Genomic DNA, 27,211 nt, shown 5'->3' with positions numbered 1-27,211 from the left:
GCTGACAAGCCGGTTGGAAAGTTGTCAATACCTCTGCAGTTTGTTTTGTTACGCAAATGTGTTTTGTTTGTGATTTACAACTTTCAGTTTTCTTAATTTAGTGTAAAAAATGGTGGAAGAAGGAAATGAGGATGAAACTGTGCAACTTCGAACGCTCACTTGGAGAATATTAAATAATCCTGATTTGCATGAGTTTTTTAAGAGTGTTTTTAATCGCGTAAGTATTTTAATTAATTCTCGAAGAAAATTTAATAAAGTGAATATCTTTCAATAATTCATTTAATTATGGTCTATTAGAATAACCCTGACCCTCATAGTTAGTAACTATTAGCTTTAACATTGCCCAATATTGTGTTTACTTATTTATTTCTCAAATATCTCGATTTTAAGTTTAGTGGGGAATCTAATGTATAAGACATTAATACATTTTTTCAAAATGTGATTTTCATTTTTAAATGATAACGTTACGGTGGATTAAAATTTACACAAAAAAGACGGCCTTTATTTAATATCATTTGCTGTTTTTTTTCATTCTGTTAAATACCGATGCAATTGTTTTGACCATGGTGTGCCGAATTTCTTCTCTTTCTCTGAAAAAAAAAAACCAACCAATGCCCTTAATACTCTTATTATTTTGTTCTCAAACGCTCTTCCCGTGAGAAAACACATGTATCACTCTAACCATTCTTGTTATTATTGAAAGTTACAAGAAGTTGCATCATTGGATAATAACATCATTATTGTTATATTGGAGGAAACCTGTCAAATTTAACATAGGTACTATACCTACAGGTTTATATATTATTGTAGATTTTTTAGTCAATGGTTTATGTCTCCCTAGACTGTTTCTAGCATCTTAGTTAACTACCATACTCAATTCACCTCCGCCTTTTTCTGTTTTTCTTTTTCTTTTTTTTTATTTTCTTATATAATTAATTATGTATAATTTTAAGAGACTAATAGACTCTTGGCTTTGTTGGTATTTTTTCTCCATATGATTATATTTAATACTTTCTTTTACGTCCTTATATATAGTTATTTTGATAACTATTGTCTAGGACGGGAGAGATTTTTGTTTTGGTTCAGAGCAGTGGCTATACCGTTGTGAGGAGACCTAAAGAGGTCGAAATACGTATAAGCGGCTGTCGCTGCCCTGTATCAAAACAAAAATCTAATACCGTCATTATGTTTTATTACTTACTTCGTTTGGAGTACCAGAAACTGAATTCACTACGAATTTTGACCAGGATGAACGGCATGTGGAATGTTATTTTAGATTCCCTTGCCGAGTAATTTATCCATCTGTTTGTTTCGCAAGTTTTAGGAAACACAGTGGTAAAAATTTGAATTCGGTTTCGCTAGGTAGAAATCGTTTGATTTTTTTTTCTTTTTTTTTTCTAATTATATCTCTATATAACTTTATTTATTATAAAATGTTCTACGCTATACAACACTTACGAGTTTAATTACATACATTTATTTATTTAATCTACATAGAAACACTTAAATATTAATTTATTTACACTTATATAATTTATTTAAGACATTTACATCGGTTACAATTTAAATAGCCGCGCGAACAATTTATTCATCGACACTTGTTTCAGACTGTCCTTTTAAATCTCAAATCGTCCATTTTTATACCTGTTTTGTTCATTTAGAAGTTTTTGCCCGCTTCTTTGACCTTCGGCCGGAACGCCAACGAATTTATAAAGATAAGGAAAAGTAGAGGACCCAGTACTGAACCTTGTGGTACTCCACATACAATGCTTTTGTGACTAAAGTCAGTAGTCATTTGCTCTAACTAGTTGTTTTATATTCCTTAAGTAAGATTGGAACCAATTCAAAGAAATACCTCGAATTCCGTAGAAATTTAGTTTTTTTTATCAAAATGTCCTGATTTACACAATCAAAAGTTTTGACATAGTCACAAAAAACAGTGGCAGTATAAAGATTATTATTTAGTGCTTGATAGACCTCATGTAGTACAGAAAATATAGCATCGCATCGCTGCTACATTTATTAGATAAAAAGCCGAACCGACTTTGTGATAAAATGTTGTTTTCAACGAGAAAGGACAAAAGTCGGGCTTTTATAGATCTCTCAATAATTTTGGATAGGACCGGTAGTAAGGCAATAGGTCTATAGTTGCAGACATTAGATTTTTCACCACCCTTGTGAAGAGGAATAATAATGGCTGTCTTTAGGCACTCTGGAAATATACCTTTTTTAAAGGAATCGTTAATTAGTGAGATCAGGACTTTCAACACATTTTTTGGGAGATTTAAGAAAATTTTTATGGATAGTCCATCAGTATTACAGAAAGATTTGCTTTTGATACTACTGATTGTTTGGATCGATTAAGATTTATCAGCTGGTCTTATAAAGAATGAATTGGAGACATTTTTTGAATGGGGAGATAGTAAATAGGATCTTGTTGTGGCAAAATAGTTGATGTTATCTTTTTACTCACATTAACGAAGTATTTATTTAGATTTTCAGAAGTATTTTAAGAAAAAGATCGTTTATTATAGACCAAGTTTTCTTGCAACATTTTTAGATCTTCCCAGGATATCCTTATAGTACATTTTTTAGCTGTTTTAATAAATTTTAAATATGTTCCTCTGTACTTGGAGATATATTCAGTGACAAAGACGTTGGTAGTAAATTTATTGATGTACAGTAGTGAACACATAGCTACACATATATAACGCGCGCAGTGTTTTAATTGCTTTTGAAAGATTGTGCATTGGAAGTTACAATCTGTATTTAGCACTTAAAAATGTCTTTGCACTTTGTCTATTTAATGTGGACAAAAAGTTGTCCCTTTAAAGGGACAAATAAACTACGAGGGTTATTTTTTTGTTGTAAGTAAAGCTAAAATGCTTAATAACCTTGGATCCTTAGTAAGTGGTTCCTTTTTTATTCAAATTCTCATGTTAATTTTAGTTAAGACCATATTCCTCTTTAAGATCGTTTTCACAGCTTCCTTCAATATTTCAAAGGTTTTCTTAGTATTTCTCTGTTAGTGGTATTCTCAATGCTCTATTCCTAATTAATTTTAACAGAAACTCATCATTTAGAAATAAAATTTTTAAAATTATTACTTTGAAATATAATAGTACGTTCATATTTGTGAAAAACTATAAACTTTTAGTATCGACGCAATTTTAGAAGAAGGTTGAACCTTTCACTAGGAGAGCTGGGTCAAGTTTAGCTTTAGTTTAAAAATATAAAAATTTTATAATTAGGGTTAACACACGCCCAAGCTTCAGTATGGGAGTTTATAGAACAGTTTAAAGGCAATGTTAATTCTCTGTGGCCCTTCTCACCAGCATTTTGTTTATAAATCGCAATATTGGTAAATTCAGTATTTAATTTTGAATATCACCATGTGCAAATCGTCGATTGCATCATTGCTCTAGTAATTTCATTTATAAGAAATAAAACTATTTGCAATTATATAACACATCGTGTAGCGATATCAACGCATTCCACTAATAAAAATGTATTAATAAACAATGATTCTTGTGTCATCTATGTCATCTTAAAATTAGAACTTATTCTGTTATTTACGTGACCAGCTACTTTATAATTAATTTTGAGGCAAGGAGATATAAATTAATGAACCTAAAATGTAAATTTAAAAACCTAATTGTAAACAAGTAAATCATTTTACTACGTTAAATACAGTCAGTTCCGGTCGCACTGATAAGCAGTTCATTTGTTTATAAACTGCGAGAATTTTGTTGTTTTTTGTAATCACTGGATTTATTAGGAATTACTTACTATAAAAGAATAAAAAAAAAAGAATATTCGAACGTACGGCATAGCAATTTTGTACACATTTTAAAAAAATTGCGTGGAATATCCTTCAAATAACAGTTGTTATTTGAAGTCAATAGAACGAAGTCATTAGACAAGGCGAAAAGCTGGGGTTCGGTCGGAAAAACATTTCCATGAGATTTTTTTTGCATAATCACTTTCATGAGATACCCCAAAATAAGGTTCAAGACGTCGCCCAGGAGAACAGTTGAAGGGGTGAGAAACATAGTGGTGTAAGTCAAATTAACTACTTTTTCAATTACGAAGGTTTTGCCTATGACACTAGAAAAATCAGTGAACCATTTAGAGAAACTGAATTAAAAGTTTTTACTAGTCAACATACTAAACTTACTTGTTAAACTAGTAACATTTTTTTTTGCATTTTTTTGCAATGTTTGTATTTTTTTATGTATTTTATTATGACAGTACAGACTTACACCACAATGCATACCAAAAAGTGACTTACACCATAATGAGTTTTGGGTATTAAAGTAAAAATATTATTTACATTTAATAAAACATACATAAAAATGTTGTTACTAGTATATAACTAAGGTTTAAATTTCTTCTTCGTTCTCCTCAAAGATCGCATCAAGAAATGGATCTACGTCTTCTTCATTCTGATTACTCCTTATGTTTCTAAAAAAAAGTGTGATTAATAGGGAGAATGTATTTTAACAAATACAGCATGTATGTTTTCTTAAAAATGGACATAGTTCGGGGACCATTGTAAAGTTTATCTGGTTCAATAAGAGCAAGGCTACGAGGTCGACCTTGTTTGGCAGGTTTTACATCAAGCTTTTCCAATGGGATAAAGTCGTTCAGCGTGTTCTTGTACAGGATAGGATATTCCTTGTCCTTTTGAAAACGAAGCCACTGTATTTTCAACCAGTTCACTTTGTCTCCGTCTATATTTTTCTGTCGTCTTGTTACTGCTTTTGTCAAGTTTTCAACACTCAAGAAATCGTCATCTGCCATGCTTACTAACAAGAAGTTGTTTGTTTTCCGTGCGGTTGTTATTATTCTGTACCAGTCATCCGGGGTGAAGATAGTTGGATTTCGTGCTTCTTGTTTTATGTGACCAAACTCCGCATCATTAGGTAGATACGAGTGTACTGAAACCATGAACTTTAGATCAATGACGTCTACATTTTTTATTTCTTGTGTCAGTTTCACTAAAGTTAAAGCTACATTAATATTTCGGTTTTGTCCGCCACAAGTGTCACTAAAAATTATTATGTGTTTACAGGGATTGTGTTTTATATGCTTTGTAAGACACGCAGAAATTTCTTGTGATCCCCTGCTTGCCATCGTCTTATCACATACGTACATGTACCCTAAATTTTTCCCCATATCATGTACCCCCAGATTGTAACAGTACATGTTTCTCCGGTAGTACGCCTTAGACACTGTTAGTTTTGGAAACGGGAGGGCTTTCTGCAAATCAATAGTTAACGTGCATAAATCTTCATTTTCTTTTGCCAATGTGCTGTCTTCAAAGTAGCACGTGCTTTTTCAGCTCTTCCCAAGTGGAGCTTATGTTCCCTTTCCAGTTCTGCTCTTGTTTTTGGATTTTACTCCATAATATCTACCATTTGCTTGTACCTATCCCCACACGAGTCGCAGAATAATTCAAACGAAAGCGATCTTACTTGGACGTGGACATTAAAGGCATAGACGTTCAGCTGGCTCTTACAGTAAACATCGTTTGTTGTTATGTTTTTGACACTGAGATTTTTTCCAAAATCGAGACAAATAGCTTCGTGAGTCAAAGAGGTTCGACTTTTTTTCTTCGCAGCCCTTTTTCTACTGTAAAATACCTTAGTCTTTCTTTTGTGTACATCATTTTGTATCGTAAGCTGGCGTATTTTCTTTTCCAAGCGTACATTTTGAACAAGATCGAAACACATCAGACTGAGAGATTTTATTTTTAGAAGAAACTCATTACAGGAACTACATGAATCGGTTCTGAGATATCCAAAGACAAAGGCTATGTTAAATTTTGTATTAAAGACCGTTCTGTAAGACTAGAAAGATATTTTCATAGAAGGGTTCAACTCGCAAAACATTTTGAACATCTTTTTTATGTTTAAGTCTTCAGTTAAGTATAATTTTTTACTATCATTCACACTGTAGTCGCTTTTCTTGCCTTTATATGACTTTATATGTTCGTACATTGCTGCAAGAATGTGTGATTCCAATTTTCTAGGATGGTTTTTATTTTCTCCCCTTTTATCTTTAGGGGCGACTTCAGTAATTTTTAGTGAATTTTGTAATATTTCTAGTTTTTTTTCTTTATTCCATGAATAGACAAAAAGCTTGTCTATAAATATTTATTTCTTTAAGCTATTATCAGTGCTAAAACGTACCCTGTAAGAATATGCCGCACTTCTCAAATTTGCTTCGTCTTTATCTTTCCTAGGCCTTCTTCGGCGAATACGGAGTACTGTAATCAATTTACATACGTATGAGTTCTGCTCATTAATAGAAGTCATTGTGTTAAAATTCTTAGGTACAGTTTGTTTTGTTTCTTCATACACATTTTGAAAACATTGTTTACGACAATTACAGGTTGCACCTACCTCGTGACTCTGCAGTCTAATTTTTTTCATGACATCTCTCATTCTGCCGTGCTTCTTCCTTTTTTTTATTGATTCTGTCTAATACTACTTCAGTCTCATTTCCACTACTATTGTTTTCTATATTCATTGTTCTTTAAATCACTTGGAAAACAATGAAAACACTAGCTGAACCGACGAACCAAACTCTAAGCTGCGCGTATTAGATCAACGTCTATCAGCGGTGTATGCGTAAATTATAATTAGCATTTCACGGGAACTAGGCACTTTTAGGACGTGTAACAAGGTGCTGATCACTTCTATGTTAAAGTTGCTACAAGATGGCACCTCTAGATCGATTTATGAAAAATTGCGACTTGCCCCCTTTTGGACCCGTACCCTTCATATGACTTTTGACCTTGTCATCTTTACCAAACTTTATCAGGATTAACAACTATTTTAAAGTTTTGCCTTGCTTCATATAACTTGTTCCGCATTACGCTATCAGACGCTGCTTTAAAATCTACGAATAGGTGGAAGGTGTCGATATCGAAATTATGATTTTTTCACAATTTCATATCATTCTCTTATGGTAACAATTTCTTTCATTAGATAAATTGGCATTACCCGTTGGTAGTTTTTATATAAAAATAACAATATATCTATCACGCGATGTCTAGTAATTAATTTAGCATTGGAAAACTTCAAGTCGTCATTTAAATGCTTTATTTAAAATTAATGATGGTGAATACCCACGATAACGATATACTCATTGTCTATACAATCGTTTGCTTGGATAGGTATGTTACTTTTGGAATAAATCATTTAGGTCATCACGTTAAAACATAATGCTCTAATGATCAATACAGAAAATATTGATTAGATGGGAGTCTTTAACATTCTGTTAAAATTTATTACTAAAAAATTAAAATCACGAATCGAAATTTGAGATAAAAAGCGAAGCTTTCAATGAATTGTATATACAACAGGTGCAATTTTTATACCTACAGCATGTTTCCCTCATATTGCTAGCACTCCGTTTTAGACCAGGGACATAAGATTTTTTTCGTGACACAGAACCGGCTAATCAAACGGCAGTTGTTGTCAGTAGTATGGGTCTCTGTAACAAGAATATGGTTCTGCAGTCGATTTTTTGGACTTAATTAGTTATTAACCAATTAATGTCAAGAAATGATTAATTTTCACTGTTTTCGTCTATCAGCAAAAAGTTAAGGATTTGAAACAAATTTAAGAGTAATAAACTTACAAGTCATATAAAAACCTTAAAATGGAGTTTTTTAAATGTTTTTATCCTTATTTGTTGCATAGAAAGTTGCAAAATAAGACGGAAATTTTGGTTTTTTACAAATGAAGACCACAGGAAAATAACTTCTGCCCAGTCTGCTTTAAAAAAAGATCGAAAAATTTTTCGCAGATATCTGAAGCTTTTAAGACATAGAGGGGTTTACTAGATGACGAATAGATGAAAAAGTACTCCTATTTTTACCTTGTGCTTTTAAACAATAATTTATGGTCACAATTTGATTTTCTGTCTATAAGTTTTTTCCCTTATATTTTTCATAAACAATATTTATATCATTTTTAATCAAGAATATCTTTATTTTCCCGTTTTTTAAATTAAAATTGATAAATAATTTATGGAGATATTTGCAAAAAACAGTTTTTTTGCACTAATTTATAAATTTTATTAATTATTTTATTAACAAAATAAAATGTTAATAATACATTAATTCTTCGTCTACGTCTTTTAAATTTGTGCGAAATTTCCCCCCAATCGGTCAAATAGTTTAAAAACTATTTAATTTATTTATCCCTGAAGCTAAATATTTAAACTATTAAGCTTGCTCTATTAATGATGCTAGACACATTTAGCAAATGTCATAGGATTCTTTAAGACTTAAACTATCTCAGAAGTAAAATGCATATTCCGTTTTCATCGAAATTATTTACAAAATAAACGTTTGAAAAAATGTTTTTTACTTATAAACAATTGTAATAACTTCTATATTTTGCAAACTACAGACTTGTACGTACAACCATTGGGTGGCTGGTAAATGACTCACATTTAAAAAAAAAACCTTCTATGACCAAATATTCAAAAATTCTATTCAAATTTCGAAATTTTTTGATGCAGTATTATAACGATGACATTATTTGCACCCCTTCCCCCCCCCCCCCCGAAATCTCATCCCGGTCACATAATAAGCCTAGGAGTGCATTCAACTACATGTCCAAAATCTTTAAAAGTCACAACCTTAATCTACAATGTTATATCCTCTCGTTAATTATACTACGGAGTGGAATCCTGGACACTCACTGAAGCGATCGAGAAAAAACTTCGTACTACGAAGGATGAGGAAAGAAAGGGAAGTGATGTATACGATTAAAAGGAGAAAGTCAGAATATCTTGGACACATAATGAGAAACGGCGCTAAATACAGATTACTGAAAATAATCATTCAAGGCAAAGTATTCGGAAAACGAGGAAGTGGGAGAAGAAGAATGTCATTGTAAAAAAACCTGAGGAAATGGTTTTTCACAACAACAACTAATCTATTTAAAGCATCAGTTAATAAAATAATTATAACCAGAATGATCGCCAATATTCGAAACGAATAAGCACCAAAAGAAGAGGAACTCTCGGTATACCAAAGTTTTCAGAATTTCAAGATCACTTCGTTGTTCGTGCAATCAATCTTTCACATTCGCAAGTTTCACACGTCCGATATTTTGTGGTGTTGTGTTGGAAGGTCGACCAAAACGCAGGTCTCTGTGAACCAAACTTTACACCGATTTAATTATTTTTGTATGTTTATATCTGCAAACGAATTTTGCATAATCTGATTTAGTTTTGAGTCTCCGTGCCTAAAACAAAAGCTTCCGACCTTAAATAAAGCAAAACTAAAGGCAAATTATGCATTATTAGGCATTATGTTTAAAAATAGATTTTAAGAAAAAATAGCATTTAACAGAGTAACATACAGCGACATCGTGGAACAAAGTTGGCAAAAATCAACAAATAACAAATTACAACCACCAACATTACAAAATATTAAACAAGGAAGGTAAACGTAATCAACAAAAAACCCAGAAAACCGTGAAAGTAAGAAATATGGTAAATGCAAGAATAAGAACCTAAAACAATAATCATCATGATCAAGCCTTCATTTATCTACAGCTTTCTACATAAAACTTTTAGGCTGTTATTTTCCTCTATAGTGCGTTTAATATTATCGGTTTTAAATTTCCTGAAATCTCTCCTGATTGCCTTCGAAACAGTATTATTTATTTCTCTTTGAGGTGTGGCTTCCTGCATTATTATCGCTTCTCATTTGTCTTCTTTGATCCAGCAGCGTTTCAGTATATGGACTTATTAATACAATAATACTGCGAAATATTCACGAAGAGCATTGAACACGACTTTGTATTTGTACAACTAAAACGTAAACATCACACAGTAGAAAACGGGCACACGTGGCGCGAAAGGAACAATAATAGAAAATCAAGTTGAAAACGAGATAGGAGCACTGAAAAATCTAAAAGCGCCAGGAAAAGATACAATTACAAATGAAGCAGGTTATTATATTACTTATATATAAGAAGAAGAACACAAAAATGACGAAGCATTTGATAATAGTGGTGTAGATTATATTATGTAAAATGCATAATCTAATCTAATACCACTATTACCGAGCATACTACTATATAACTACGTAATACCGTAAACGTCTTCAATAATCTTTAACACAACCTAAAAATAATAGTTAAAGGACGCAAGATAAAAAAAAAACATTTTTTCCAATAGACACCGGTGTCTTGCTACTACAGCTAACCTAACAATAATAACAATATAAAACAAGGGATTTAAAGGCAGCAGAAAAGTATAATAGAGGCACCAAAAATTTTCTATGAAAAATAACCAAGAAAAGACTCAATATTTGCTTATAAAAGTTACAAGTAACAGTAAGAAAATTTCTTAGAAGTCGTTGTAAAAAAATGTACTAACTACTGATTTGAAAATGTAGAGAAGTTTACCTATTTGGTTAAAATCAATAACGAGGACGAACTTCAAGGATATGAAATATAGGCCATAATAATTATTAAAAGATAGAGTAATACTGTTTTACTGTATTACTGTGAGTAGAACGAAAAATATAAAGATAGCAGAATAAAGACATTTTTAACAGTTAATAAAGAAATATAGGAAAAAACTTTGAAATCGAATATTTTTAGATTATATTTTTTTCTAACTACTCTGCTAAGTTGTGGCATAACTTAGTAGAGTAGTTAGACACAATGAGTTACTGTGGTAGCATTAGAACAGGTGTTGTTTCGAGGTATAAAAGGAGGTGCTGCTTCGATCGAGTCTATGCCCAAAAGGATGAGAGCTGTTATTCGAGCTCGATGAGGAAATACTCGATTTAATATCCATATTTAAAAATTAATTTATAATTTCATTATAATCATTTGGAAAATATCTTACTGCGGAATAAAAACTGTAAAAATAAATTTATAATAGCCTCCGGTTAATTTTGCTGGGCAGTGTATGATATAGTCAGTCGTAGCCCAATTATTTATATCATACTTAAAGTATTCTCTTTTAAAAGGTAATAGATAAAATGAAAAACGTATCAATATAATTAAAAAACATTAACAAAACAAAAAATTCCAATGAAATATTCACAACATTTGGTTTTATTTTTATATTTCAAATAAAACTATACCTTGGCAACAAAAAACTGTATTCAAAACTAAAAATATCTAGGTTATTATACGGCTAAATATTACGTAGACAATGTAGACATTGTTGTGCCCAATATGTTAATTAAGGAAAAAAAATACAGACTTTCGCTGGTTTTCCTAAATTAATGGGTAGTTTACGATGAGTCACTTTGTGTGAATCATGGCATGTATGTAATTTGCTATAAGCGTTGCTTTGGGGTTTTCTACATTTTCATACATTAAACTTCTTTTAAATATATGATAAAGCTGAGTAAATATTTATATACATATTTAAATGAAAAATGAATTTGATTAAGTGTTGGAGTCATTATTTGTTTATATCATATTTTTTGTAAAACGGAAACATACCTACGTTAAAAATGTTTATCGATAATTTAAACGATTATTAAGTATGTGTACAGTGAATCCTAAATGTCCCATATCTAGTATAAGTTATTTTTATGAATTTTAATCCATATCCGAATATTTCTGCATTTTAAAGTTAAATTGTTGGCTTGGAAGGGAGTTCTCTCAATGTCGTGATGTAATTCCTCTCAGTGAAGGAATCTTAGTTTATTATTCATATTAGCCAGCCATAACCTCTTTAATCTTCGTGTAATTTTTGGTTTCGGAGCCAGTGCTTTTTGTCCGAACACACGGAAGAGCAGCGAAAGTGAATCCGACATCTTGGATGTAGCGGACGAGATTAGTATAATTGATTATCTGTGAGTAACCTAGCTTATTATATAACCAATGAAATGCATGTATCAGTCCAAACAGAGTACAAGCTTTTTGCAATTGCGATAAGTGATCAGAAATCGAGTATTTCTCGGTATTTTCCCGTTTGGAAAGCTTTTTGATATCTTATGAATAGTTGGAATAGGAATGTGAAAACCGTTTCGCTTTACATAAGTCAAACCGTTTGGATGTCACAACGATCCAAAATGTGAAAATACACTTTTGAAACGTCAATAACTAAAAAACAATTAAACTTAGATAAAGGATATGATAAATGTAATCTACAATTTTAAAATAAAATTCTCGCTAAAGTCTTTTATGTCTTATGTCAAGCTCAAGAAACCATCCAATATCTTACCGGGGTCTGATAGGCATTTGCTGCAACTAAATATAAGCAACGGCATGACTCAGTAGAAAAGATCCTTTATCAAAAGATAGCCATCAAACTGGGACTGCTCCAAACAAGCCATCTCCCATATTATCAATACGTTCCTAAGAGAATACTTGAGACTGACAACTACAAGCTATACTGAGACCGCAGTGTGCTCACAGACCAAAGAGTGGCACATAATAGAACTAAAGAGATAAACAACACTAATTTATGTGACTTTACTACTGGAGTCATTCCGAAGAACCTCATAGAAAACATAAGAAAGCTAGGTCTGCATAAACATACCTACAAAAGAATGCAGAAAGCTGTACTACTCTCAACGACCAGATGTGTACGAAAATTTTTGGGAGATACTCCAGCATACCAAGTCACCTAGGGCTCGATAACACGGAAAGAGTCCCACCAGAGCTCAATCCTGGATCAGAGCTCAAATCTGGATAATAATAGTAATATTAATTGGGTATCCATCTTTCCATCTTGTTACCCAATTTATCCAGTTTCATCTTGCGTGGAGGAGGGGCTCTGGACCGAGTAGGAGCCTTTCTGTACTACCTGTAAAATAGACTGGATGAGGAATCACTACGGTTTAGAAAATATTAGGATATTATGACGAGCTATATAGCACAAAAAATTTCGTTAAAGCATAAAAAATTAACGAAACGAAAAAATTAACAACATTAGAAAGGATAATAGTCAAAAAAAGTATGTTGAATCTATAATAATACAAAATAATTCTATGAAGCCATATTTACCTGTGCACCCTGACTGAATTAGTCAATCATAATAATTACTACTAACATTGTTTATATGCTAATTAAATACGCTACAAATATCTAGCAGTACTGTTTAGCCTAATTAATATATTACAATAAATTAGTAACAGTGTTTTTGGCTGTATGGATCCACTCCTAATGCAAAAAAAATAACTCTAATTAAATTTCTTAACAATTTTAGTCCATTTTTGGATTATATTTACATAACATTTCTTTTATTTCAGTGTGATACGAATAAAGATGGTCTGGTAAGCGTCAACGAACTGAGAAAATTTTTAGAAATGCAGGAAGAGGTTGAGATTCCAGATGATGTATTAGAAAGTATTTATACGAAGTTCGACAAGAACAAAGATCGGCAACTAGACTTCGTTGAGTTCTTAGAACTGTTTACAAACAGAACTTTTAAAGAAACGTTTTATAATGTTGCAAATAAGTAAGCATTTTTTATTATATACTATAACGTCAGTATTTACAAATAAATACGAAACTTTCCTTTGGAATCATAGCACTTATTTTTTCTTGGGGAAGACGTTCGTACCTAAAGTGTATAACAAAAATAACGTTGTTGATACATATTTTGAATTTTGATAGATTTAAATAATTTTTTTGAATAAAATAAGTTATTTGCGTAATGTTATTTATATTAAATAAGTAAAAGCTATGAGCATATTAATGTGTGTATTAAAAACGGCGTAGGTAGGCGTGGCTAACGATGATACCAATATGGCGGTGGGATCATAGCCGGACTCAATAATATTAAAACTACCATAAAAATATGACTAGTTATTCAGAAGATTTAATCATAATCTAAAAAAGTGCAATACATTTTTAATAAACTATGATTTATTTATCCCACGGTAAACACTAAAAACACGATATATTATACATAAAGATAAATTAATACAGTCAAATACTATTAATTTATTCTCTGAAGTACTGGCCATTACTTTGTTTACATATTTGTATACTAACCTGTAGAACGTTATTCCTGAAGATTTTTATTAACATTGCTTCTGCTACTGCAACTACGTTGAGAACAAGAAACCGTTATTATGCACTATCACAATATATTATTACAGTTTCTATAAAAGTATTATAAAACTAAAAATATTCGAAAAACAACAAACGTAAACAAACATATACGATCTTTCAAAAGTGTCAAAACAATCTTAACAATATGGCCGAAGTGAGGTCGTTTTTAGTCACGTGATGCCCTCTCCATAGATTCTAACTCGATGACTGAAAACTATAACCTGTCAAAATTGTCAGTTGTCAAAATCTAAACCTGTTAAGAAGGTTTAACGGACTTAAATATGTCGAGAGCAATTATACAATCGAAAAAATCTTATTTTTAAAATATCTATATGTCGCAGGCAATAGGTGTAACACGTCATTCCGTGAACAGCCTAGTCATTACACGTATTGCCGGCAAACGCTGCATTACTTTCATTATTACTTTGTTTAACTGAAATTATGCGCCATTTCAGGGACTGCCGTTCCTGGAAGACGACAAACGGTGATACCGGCCGAATGATTGAACGTTACAGCGTCTGACGGTTGTATGTTTAGTCAATTCAGTCGTCGAATTAAGATTTTACCACATAAGTATCTCGTTGCAAGTGTTTATTACTATATAAATATGGATATCCACAAGGGTGTATTTTATGAAAAAGTAAACCAATATTATCAAGTGAACAAAGACGCCAAAAAGCCGTGGAATTATGATGAAATGAATGAGTTAAAAACAATTTAAACCTAACCTTAAATCATTCGGACTGTTCGAACATCGTTCGCCTAAAGCGTAGACAGCAGTCCGTGAAATAACACATAATTTTAGTCAAACAAAGTAATAATGATTGTAATACAGCGTTTGCCGGCAATACCTGTAATAACTAGGCTTTTCACGGAATGACGTGTTACACCGATTGCCTACGACATATTATACCTTTCTATTCTATGATCAAATGGAAGAAGGCCTTTCTACAAATTTTACAAATTCTAGGATGTAATGTCCTAAGATTTTTTATTAATAGTTGTAGTCTTTAATCTTATACTTTAAGCATCATTTTTTAAAATTAAAATAAAATTAATGGGAAAATCCCAGTAGTTGGCTGTATACCATCGTTTAAAAAAACATACAGAAGTTAAAACACTTCACCATTGTATTTAGGTATATAAAATAAACATGTTTTAACTACCTACATGTTTATTTTATATACCTAAATACAATGGTGAAGTGTTTTAACTTCTGTATGTTTTTTTTCATCATTTTTTAGTTAAAACATGGTTAAAACTACTTCTTTAAAAATCTCAAAATCTCCCAACTACAGTTTCAGTAATTGGCTTACGATTTGGATTGGTATTATTAAATAATTGACCTTATACTTCTCCTTCTTCTTCAGCCCCTACAGTTTTAGGCACCTATGAATTTAGTTCAGCCGTTTTTTTAAGTCGTCGTACCATCTTTGTTGCGATCTTTCCAAGCTTCTTCTTTTTTCCCCATGGTCTCCATTTTGTCATATTTCCACTCCATCTTTATTGACTTCTAGCCACATGTCCAGCCCAGTTCCATTTTGAGAAACATACCTACTATTTGTATTATGCCTTCGGCTTTTGTCCGTTGCCTAATCCATTTGTTCTATAGCTCTCTGGTGTACTTGTAGTTTAGTTGGGAATTCTCATGTTTAGTATGGATTTGTAGTTACCACATGTTGTCCAGCTCAACTAAATTCTTATACTAATTTCCAATAATAGTAATAAGTTCCTCTAATCTGTTTTCATTACGTATTAACTTTGCCTTGTAAGTTGCTATTTAAAGTTAGCAGCCTGATTCTTAGTATGAGGTATTCTTAGTACCCCCTACTCGAGTACTTGTTTGGCTGCTGGCTTGGCCAGGGTTGCTTGAACCGCTAGAGACTAGGGGCCGTTTACTTGCTTGTAATCACGAGAGGATTTGGCCGTAAATTACTACATTGGCCAGACGTCTTGGTGAGTGTGAACTTTAGCTTCTCCTAACATGGAAAATCGACTATTTTTGCAGCAGCCCACTCTGTATCAGACGCTGCTATGTTTTGAACTAGCAATAATTGACCTCACTCATCACAATTTCTTTTATAATCGCCATCAGAATCTTTATTTATGTGCGATAAATGTAGTGAATTTTAAAAATGGATACACTTAAAATTGAAATTGTAAACGCAAATAAAAAGATTGTTGCATTGTTGTTTAAACCAGTAAAAATTTGAAAAAAATAGCAGATAGCATAATTAATTTTATTTTTTAGAATATTAAAATTCGTCGTCCTCCCCCCGAAAAACAGAAATACACCACATCTACAGCGGACCATCACCTTCACTGGAGCCTACGAACGACAGTTCAGATGTAGAGCGAATATTCTTGGAATGGCTGTATTATCCATTATTCAATTAATCTGTTTCTATGCAAATTCGACGTATAAAAGACCCAATGTCTTATCTAATGCGTTACGGTTCCATCCTTGCAAGAAGAGGCAGGTGTACAGATACTTCACGTATTTGCTGTTGCATGCTGAGTAAGTATCAGTTTAGATTGAAATAATATATCACTCCATAACTATCAGAAATCTCGTCCCAGATCCGTCGTGGTCTTTCCAGGTCTTCTTAAAATCTCATCAGTGTTTGTCGTGGAAGAGGACTCTGTGTTTAGTCTGGATCGGTAATACTGAGGTGAGCATCACCGAGCGGAAGTCAAGAACGGCTTAACTCCGAGTATCATTTAACACCCAGGTTTCATTATTCTTCAGCCGACATGTAGGGCTTTTGCAGTAGTGACATTCTCGAGCTTCTCTTAGCTTGGTATACTGCCAAGTAAAGACCGAAAGAGGTCCAACGGGAGCATGAGCGGTGCAGTAAAGAAAACTTTGAAGTCTCCTGTCAAACTTCCCGTGAAGGGAAGGTATAGGGCCAAAGAAGACAAGGAAAATCCCAATAAGATGGATTAACCAGATTACAGAAATTGGCTATATGTCCGCATATCGAAATAAATCATCAATCTATTATTTTGTATACCAATTAGCTTATATATTTTTCTTTTTTAGCAACATGCATCTGTACGGTAACATAGTCATACAGATTCTCATTGGAGTACCCTTAGAGATGGTTCACAGTTGGAGGGTTGTCGTGATATATGTGGCAGGTGCTTTTGGAGGCTGTTTAACTCATTCTGTTCTTGATAGATCATCGACTTTGGTTGGAGGGAGTGGTGGAGTGTTCTCATTCTTTACTGCTCACATTGCTGCAGTTATTTTGGTAAGTATTCAGAAGATTAACGAGGCACAATGTTAAAATACTTTATATGGAATATGAAATAGTAATTAAGTACCATGATTTATATCCAAAAATAGAAACATATCTGTATCAATTAAAAAAAATGTTATAAATTAAGTATAAAAATATTAACATAATCAATTGCATTAGGTATCTATCGACCTACATTCCTATATCATGTACTCAAACTTACAATGAAGTAAAAACTTCCTTTTTGTAAAATGGTATAAAATTTTATTATTAAAATTTTTAAAAATTATGCAAAATGGATTTATAAAGTTTCAGAACGTTTTTGATCCTATAAGATCATTATCAGTGAAAAACGTCTATATAGTAGATGGAACTAGCCACATGATGGGGTCAGATAAGCCTTAAATTACATTATTTGAATAACTAACATTAAAATTAATAAGACACTAGTTCGATGATAAATGATTACATTTTTTAAGGTAACGTACAATTTTCCATACGAAAAAGGAGTATGAATTTCAGAACTTGGAACGTGCAAGGTTTTAGACCTAAAATAAATGAAATAATGTATGAAATGAGTAAGCTGAAATTGGACATCACAGTAATCACCGAAACAAAACGAAAGGGCCAAGGATCAGAAAACATCGGAGAATATGATCACTTCTACAGCGGGGTACCAAAGGAGAAAAGAGCTCAACAAGGTGTTGCCATATTAATACGTCAGAACCTAAGGAAATACATAACTACTTGGGAGGTCATAAACGAGAGAATGATAAAAATGAACCTTACGATTAGAGGACACAAATGCACAATCTTTTGTGTATATGCAGTAAATGATGACGCACCAGTAAACATTAAAAACGATTTTTTTGAGAAATTGAATTTAGAGGTTGCAAAAGTCGGCACATCTCGAGAGATTATCATCTTGGCAGTGGCGGCTGATTTTGGGCAAAATTTTGGGTAGGCCAAGCCAGCAAATTACATAAAGCTATGTGTAATCAGAGAGGGAGGGGTCACGGGGTCATGACCCCCCCCCCCCATTAAAAATATTTGGAAACCAACTTATCCTATTGGTGGTAAGACTAAAAGTGACCTTGCATCAGAGAAAAGTAATCACCCTCAAGATCCATGACCTCCCCAAAAAAAATTCTGTAGCCGCCAGTGTGTGCAATACATTTTTTTTGTGTGAGAATGGGAATCTTTTCTTTCTCGAATTTTACGATTTTTTTTTAAATTTATTTGGGCAACCGTGCACTTGTTTGCAATTGTGATGTTTGTTTAAAAATATGTTACAATTATAGATTATGTTACATATTTTTTTATCATAATTTAAAAGATAATTTATATTACAATTCGATAATTACGTTACAAGTGACAACGATGGTCGACGTAGGCCCGATCGTCTGGTGCCTAAACAGCGAGCATAAACACGACAATATAAATCGTTGTCCGGCAAGCTGCTTAACTTCAAACGCTTATTGTACGGGGATCTTATGTGAGCTGGGTCGGCCAGTTCCTATCGGGCCTATTAATGATATTTAAAATGCGTGAATACGATTCGATGTTTTCTGTGGGAATATAACAACATAGTTGTTTTAACGGACGCAATGTATTGAGTGATTTAGTACATTTAAAAGTTATTTACATGCATTAACATAATTTTTGAATATGTGTTTTTCAATTTTAAAGCTCTTAAAATTATTGGGTAGGCCCGGCCTATCCTGCCTACCTCCAAAAGCCGCCACTGCATCTTGGAAGACTTAAACAGCAGAACTGGAAAAAAAACCATAACGCAGTTATAGGTCAATTCGAAGAGGACCACGTAAATGATAATGGTACCAGACTAATATCATTATGCGAAAAAAATGAAATGAAAATTGCAAATGAATTTTTTCAACACAGAGACATATACAAATACACATGGAGGCAAAATACGAGAGGGTTAAAATCAATCATAGACTACACAATCATACGACAAAAGACAAATATGATTGTACAAGGTGTAAGAGTATTGAGAGGAGCTACCTGTGGAAATAAACCTAAAGAAGAAAAAGAAGGAAATGAAATGGAGAAAGAAATACAGAAGAGGTATAACCTAATCAGCTTAGAACAAGAAAGCGTGCGAGAATTATACAGAAATAGATTAAATCAAAAGTTTTAAAATAAATAATTTAATAATAATGAAGAACATTACACTCACATAAAAAGGTGTCTACAGGAGGCAGCAACAGAAGCCATTGGATACCAAATCCAGAATCAAAGAAAACTTCCATATTGATTTGACGAAGAAATAGAACAAGAAATAAAGAAGAAAAGAGACCAATTTCAAAAATTTTAAAAGCAAAGAATATAACTGATAAAATAATCTACAAGGAGTTTCAAACTAAAGTACGAAAAATGATATGTCGGAAGAAAAATGAAGCATGGCAACAAAAGTGTAACATGATGAATTCACATATAGGAGAACGAAGAAGCACAGAAAGTTGGAGAGTCTTAAAATATTTACGACAAGATAAGAATAGAGACATAGTGTCAACAATAACAATGGATGACTGGGACCAATATTTTGAGAAACTCCTAAGGGAAGATAGACCATAATTTAAAGAGAGCAACGAAACACAAAATATAAATATTTTAACTTCGCCCATACGAATAACAACGAAAGAAGTGGAAGATGTATACAGATCTCTAAAAAATAACAAAGCACCGGGTCAAGGTAACATTCCTGTAGAGTTAATTAAACACGGTACAACCAAACTATATACAAGTTTAGCCAAACTGTTCTAAAACTGTATTAATGAAATGACAACCCCAGAGGAGTGGAAGACATCATTCATATCCACTATACACAAAAAAGGCAGAAGGGATGAATGTGACAATTACAGAGTTATTGCCTTTTGATTGAATTCGTACTCTACATTCAACTTTTTCAAGAGTTAATTTTGTTAAATTTACCAACTGATTTGGTACTCCTAGCTCTTTCATTGCTTTGAACATTTCTCTTCTATTCACAGAGTCGTAGACTGCTTTGTAGTCTATAAATATGTGATAAGTATCAATGTCATATTTCAGTGTTTTTTCCAAAATTTGTTTCAAGGTTGCAATCTGATGAATTGTCGATTTATCACCTCTAGAACCAGTCTAGTATTTTCCTACTATCCGTTCTGCATATGGTGCCATACGGTGACATAGCTTTGTGGAAAATATTTTATACGTTACATTTAGAAGTGTAATTCCTCTGTGGTTAGAGCATTCAAAGATCTCATTTTTTGTGTATAGTGCCAGGTATTCCAATGTTCCAATTATTGGGAAGGGATTTCTGTGTCCATATTTCTTTTATAAGCTGCTGTAATGTCATTATGGTATCATGACCACCTTCTTTATATAGTTCAGCTTGGAGATTATCTAGTCCGGGTGATTTGTTTCTGGCTAGTTTTTTAACTGCATCTTTAACTTCAAAAATCGTTGGTGGTTCCTCCTCACTCTCGTCTGTTCCCCTTACTTCATCTCCCTCGTCTCCCAGGTTTTCTTCTTATTCTTCTATATTAAGTGCCTGGTTAAAGTATTCATATTTTTTTGACAATCAAAGCTAAAAATATAACAAGTCATCTTTGACCTTTTTAAGAAGGTCATAAAATGCTGTATATTTTAACTTTTGTACTCGTTTAGTTGTTATGAAAGTAGCTTTTTCCTTTACATACTTGCAGACTTTTATTTGCTTAATAAATGACTACCTAAATCCATCCATGGGCTACCAAATCATACCCTTTCAAATTTTTATTTAAACGCTTACTTCAGACAGCTGTATAGCTGTATAAAACAAATTATTGGTCTGGTGAAATGTATATTCAGTAGTTATTTACTACAAATTTTCCAACATAATAGATCCGTAACTGTATTTAGAGTGGTGCCACCTAGTAGTTAGACCGAGAACCTTTCACCTTGCTCGTTTAATTTTAAATCTATTATTTGCCAATAGAAAAAAGTAGTTTGCGTTTTAAATTGGCGCTGTAAATATATTCTAATATTTTAATGTTTATTTTCAGAATTGGAGGGAATGGACCCATCCAACAGTCCACGTACTCGTCTTCGGCGTAGTTGTCGTCATTGATGTATTTTACAAGATATTTGGTCATACTGAAGTTGGAGATGAAACCAGCTACTTGAGCCACGCAGGCGGTGCTGTGGTCGGGTTGTTATTTGGAGTCAACATTTTGCGGAATATCAGAGAAACGAAATTAGAGAACGATTTGTGGTATATCTGTCTGGTTACTTTAGGTGCACTGACGATAACTTTCATTGTATTGGATTTTAAACTGCCCATGGAAATTGACTGTTGCAATGTAAACATCACCATGAAATCCGAGAATTTAGAGTTTGTTAATCGTACAATTTTTAATAGTTGACACACTTAAACCTTAAACCTTGGTTAAGTACTTAAACCTTGGTTAATTATATCAAAATGTATAAGGCTGAAACCTGCATGACATAGATCAATGATCTGAAATAATTTTTAAATCTCTAGTGGCTAGCGTGTTGATTGCGGAGTAGAATCTCTTCTATTTGTTAATCTTCTTTTGTATCAGATATCAGAATCACTTCGTCAGCGCATAGAAGATTAAGCTAATGGTTTCCCTTGATTTACTTTGTGCCTAATAGTGTAGTTTTTTTTTAAAACGTCCTCCAACCATTGATCTACTACATCCTCCAAAAACTGAAAAGTTTTGGAGATATTAGGTCTCACTATTATGGTAGCCAATTTGGCTTAAAATTACAAAATGGTACTTGTTAGCAAGGTTCGTTATTCTAATTAGACTTTATATTAGAATTCAAATGCTCAGTGATATTACGGAGAGAACAGTAACATATTTGTCTCGGTTATTGTTTTGTACACTGAAATAATATTCAAGTAACCAAATTTACAATGTTTCCAATATTTTTTTATTTAATATTGAAGCATGAACCCCAATCGATGCCATGTGTAGAAGATTGAAAAGTTTCGAAATGTGTACATATTGGTAAATACTAAAAGTTTTTAGACTGTCACAAAAACTGATGAGCCAATTAAATGAAAGAAATAAAATGTATTAAGCCAAATAAGTAAACGAACTTATATTAAACACAGACTACCCACCGAGAATGGTCCTAGAGGGAAAGCCAGATAGAAAGTTTGTTTTTTTTTGTATTATAGCCAATAAGAAACAAGGATATTTAAAAAGTTAAAATAGCAGTTCAAAGTAGGCTATCTTATTTGTTCCAACTGTTTTAGAATATTTTATTCTGTAGTTGATGCATGTACAAAAAAACTTTTGTACAGCAAACGCCAACTATTATGAAGTTGCAAACACGTCCCATAGGCGAAACAATTGGCAGCTCGGCATTCATTCAGCGGCGTATCTACAAAATTTTAATTACTAATGTTATACTATACACCACAATTGTAGCGAGTGCGTCATATTGTCGATGTAGACCTTTTCGGATCTGAGAGAAAAGGAAATCGACGAGTCATAGGTGTGCGATTATTATTAAAAAAATAATCAGGATTTTAGAACGAATTAATTAAAATAAAAATTATTTTCTCATTTCATAGATGCCTAAATGAAGAAAACTCCCCAAGTTTCGTTCGCTAACTGAACACGTGCGGGGATGTCTTGACTAAGAATGGGTGGTTTTAGTTGGTAGGCAGGGCAACAGAAAGGCATCCGTTTGCAGAACCTCCTCTACACAGGGGGAAATGGGCTCGGATGTTTTCCTCTTCCCTGAGTCCAACACACGCCGAGCAATGGTATGGTGTTAACTAATCCTTGTTATATCCTTTGGGAAAACCCTTTATTCCTTTAAATTAACAAACTTATGACTGATTCAAAGATTAAATTTAAATCCTATTGTCAAATGAGATTTAATGACATGTGATTAGAAAAAGGGTCTAGTCAGTACTAGTATAAATGGTTTACCTTAACTGAATATTTATTTCCATAAAATATAAAAAATATGTTCAAATAAAAACTTACATTATATTGTATATAATCTAATCTGAGTCTTCTATGTCAGCTTCAGATTTATCAGTAGTATCTTCACCTAGATCCACAACAACTGTTTCCATTGTAATTTAAATGAAATTATCAAGGTTCCACATATTCTGCTCTTCTTTCACTACATTCTGGATACATTTTATCCACGACTGTGAGGTCACATTTCTAACGGCACCATTAAGCATATTTTTTACATCATTTAATGTAAAAGTAACATTGTTCCTTGCTAATTCACTTTTTTATTTGAGCCCATATAAGTTCTATCGGGTTTAACTCACAATGGTATGGCGGCAATCGAACTACAACTACGCCTCGTTATCGCGCCATTTCGTCTACTACATATTTAATATATTTATCTTAATGACACCGTGCTAAGTTTAGTAACTCGATTTTCAAAACTGATTCATTGAATTTAATATTTTTTTAATAAGCCAATCCGCAATCTCGGCTTTTCTCAATTTAGTGGTTGATAACTCTTTTTCACTAACAGGTCCTGGTTCGATTTTTAACAGAATATCTGAAAACCATTTGTTATATTGATCTGCTTCCATTTCCTCATGGTAATCTTCAGTCTTTTTGGAAACAAATGCATTTAAACCTCCTTCAACAAATCCTGACTTGTTACCAATATGGGCTTTTAAATCTGTCGATAAACCATGAAGGGAAGCTTCTTGTTTGTTTTTCACATTTAAATCATGCCAAATTTTTGTCACAGTATTTCCTTCATTTAACCATGTTTCATCTGTATATGTTCTTTTTCATCTCTTCGAAATTCTGCTGTTTGTTTCAGATGCTTTCTGTACCATAAAATGATTTCTTCTTTTTTACTATTCCTCTATCTCTTTAAATACCTAAAGTTCATTTCACGTAAGTACGTAACAAAACACGTCTTCATATTGTGGAAAATTTTCATTAGATTGAAGACAAGAAGCAATTTTTTGGTTATTTCGATTAGTATTCAATACAATTAGTTGGTAATTCCCTTTTGAAATAAAATTCATGTACGGTACGATGAAAGGCATGTTTTGTTGTATCATCCTATTTTGTTGTTTGTTTCATCGTCTGTTTTAATTACCCTGTATACACTACCTTCTGTGTACTTTTGTGAAAATACTACATAGTGTAACTACATCACTTACATTCATATTTTGTTCTCTGGCTCCAAGTCCTTTAAACACATTTCCGCTCATAGTTTTTTTCGCGTGTTAAATTGTGACGTTTTGTTTTTATTCACTGTTCACTATTTCTACTCTCAATCATGTTTATTATTTGTCACCAAATTGAATTAAACTAAATTACTCAATTCACAAAAAGTAATCGTACAAGTGCTTTCCACTAATAACATTACAAACAATTCTGTTCTCTGCTTTATAAAACCCCTGTCAGTGCGCTTATTAAACTGACTTACAGATATACAATCAAAGAACTACTCGAACAATGGCGTTGTTGTCAGTTACATCGTCTTAATCTGGGACGACATTGTTGATTTCAGATATTATCTACCGTTAAAGACATAATCTACAACATTGCAGATAACATCAAGTTGAATTATACACGCTGACTACGTTACATTTTTCCTGGAACCCAAATCTTTGCCAAAACATTTGAGCAGTTTAAAAATAGACCAGTCAAATTATTGAAATGTATTTCATATAAAATGAGATATCTTTTATCTGAATGTATATTCTTTGAACAGTCAGAAAGTTTTTGTCAACTTTTAAGAGATTAAATAGATTCTGCAATAATCGACTAATTTGTTTATTAAATAATAATGAATTTTTTTCCTTTTGTCGGAACAAAAATATTTTTTTTCCAAAGAGTAAACGTCCAATTTTATTGGCCTATAAAAAAAACATTAAAACATGAGTCACTCCCTACAATTGTGTTTAACAATTTTACTGTTGTTAGGATTATCCGCGTAAAGGACTCTTTCCCATTGCCATAATTTACTTCATATAACCAATGCCGCTAGAATGAATGAATGAGACTTAAAAACTTGCGCGACGAAACTTCACCATTAATGGCTGTATGGCATTTGCTGTATCTTTACTTATTTTTAAGTTTTACATAGACTGATATGCAGTATTCCAAAAAGCTGCTAAATTACGCAGATTGTATTAGAAAACTTGATAAAAACTGGTTTAGTTAGTACTCTTATCGTATTATACACTATTATTGCTTTAAATGTCTTTTAGATGATCTCTCTTTTTACTTAATTTATTATTCATAGTTACTAAAGAATCTTGCCTGTTCTATACAAAATATTTGACGATACAATTATTCGAGATCAACAACGTCGAATTGAGTGTAGAAAAGAAAAAAATCCTATCAAAAATTGTATCTTTGTTATAAGAATAAATCTGTTAAAGAACTTATCTTGTTGTCTTGTTGTGACACTTGAATAGTGTTCCAAATATTTATGAAACAGAAAAAATTGTTAAGTCAAAAACAATATTGTTATGATTCTTTTGTCCAATTTATAGAATTTTATGTTTTATTTATTTATGTGATAGGAAGTTTATACACGTTTTAGTTGTAGACAGCTCTTTATTTATTTTTGAATATAAAAAAAAATGTAAATAAATATTTTTAAAAAACTTGGGTATTTTATTGATTTGTCGTACAATTTAACCTTTCTAACCAGGTATCTGGTTGTGTTGCTCTCAGGCAACATTATCTTTATAAGCACCTTCAATTTCTAATATATATAGCTGTTATTTTACAATGATAACAGTAAGCAACAAGTCTTGTTAGTTATATAAAACTGGTAGCGACATCTAACAGCCAATAAAGATGTTTGAAAAGAATAATTTGAGTACATAGGATACCAGTAGAAGTCTACGTGTAAGTGGGTGTGTTATAATTTTTATTGCCAAACGTTTGTTAGAAGTAATCTAATACTTCGTATATAAACAAAGATGTTTTAATGTAATTCTGTGCTATTTTTTGCTGTATACGGTAAGTAAGCATATTATTTTGTTAAATAAAAATCATGTAGTTTTTAGGCAACATTGAGTTGAGTAACTGAGTGTACGAATGAATGTAGACGAGCATCAAGAACCGCCAAGTAAACGTAAAAAAGTAGTGGAGTCAGTATATTATAACTGGTCTGAAAGTGATATAAAAACCATTCCATTCGAAAATCCAACTATAGACAATAATGCAGTAGAGATAGCCTTACCTCTTGAGTATTTTACGTGGTTTGTTCACTAAATCTGATAAAGAATATTGTATACCAGACGAATTTATACAGTACGCAAAAAACTGCGGTAAGTGTCAACACAAACACTTCCGAAATAACAAACTTTTTCTCCGTTTTGAATTAACTCTAAATTAAATATTTAGAAATAACTTCAGAGACGAAAGATCGCTACTTCAAAATTCGTTCCCTTTTAGATCATATTTCTACCAATTCGAAAACCAATATTCCATAGATGAAGCAATGGTTGCATACAAAGGTACCTACAGTGGCAATGGGATTAAAAGTTTTTTGTAAGGCAGGTGTTTCAGGATATATTGCCGATTTCATTCCTTACCAAGGAGCTTTGACGTTTTCACAACTACAGGGAACTATTAATTAGATTTCTGAAGACGGGCAATCCTTGGTAAACAAACTTTTTTACAAAATCGACCCACCCTACTCTACAATCACCTCGCGAAATATACAACTGGCATTGTCAAACTGTGGAAAATGTTGTTCTGCAATACTCAGCACAGGATATCTATGTTTTTAGCGATTACAATCTTCCCAATGTGTCATGGGAGAATGATGAGTTTGGAGTAATGGTGCATTGTCCTGCAGATGATCCAGCTGTGAATATTGCTCAAGCCATTGATTTTTTAAAACTGTATTAACATAATAATATTCCAATAATCT

General features: G+C 32.4%; 1 protein-coding gene across 1 annotated transcript; it reads left to right on the top strand.

Annotated features, from left to right (window-relative positions):
* On the top strand, positions 1-25,918 carry LOC140436652 (rhomboid-related protein 2-like). Its single transcript, XM_072525652.1, has 5 exons — positions 1-217; positions 13,253-13,461; positions 16,312-16,578; positions 17,104-17,314; positions 21,349-25,918. The coding sequence occupies exons 1-5, from the start codon at positions 110-112 to the stop codon at positions 21,706-21,708; spliced, it is 1,155 nt and encodes a 384-aa protein (XP_072381753.1). The 5' UTR covers positions 1-109; the 3' UTR covers positions 21,709-25,918.
* Positions 25,919-27,211: the final 1,293 nt, after the last annotated feature.

Source organism: Diabrotica undecimpunctata, chromosome 3 (assembly GCF_040954645.1).
Source record: "Diabrotica undecimpunctata isolate CICGRU chromosome 3, icDiaUnde3, whole genome shotgun sequence".
Classification (NCBI taxonomy): domain Eukaryota; kingdom Metazoa; phylum Arthropoda; class Insecta; order Coleoptera; family Chrysomelidae; genus Diabrotica; species Diabrotica undecimpunctata.
The sequence above is the reverse complement of the archived record's forward strand: the minus strand, read 5'-3'. Positions and strand labels throughout refer to the sequence as shown.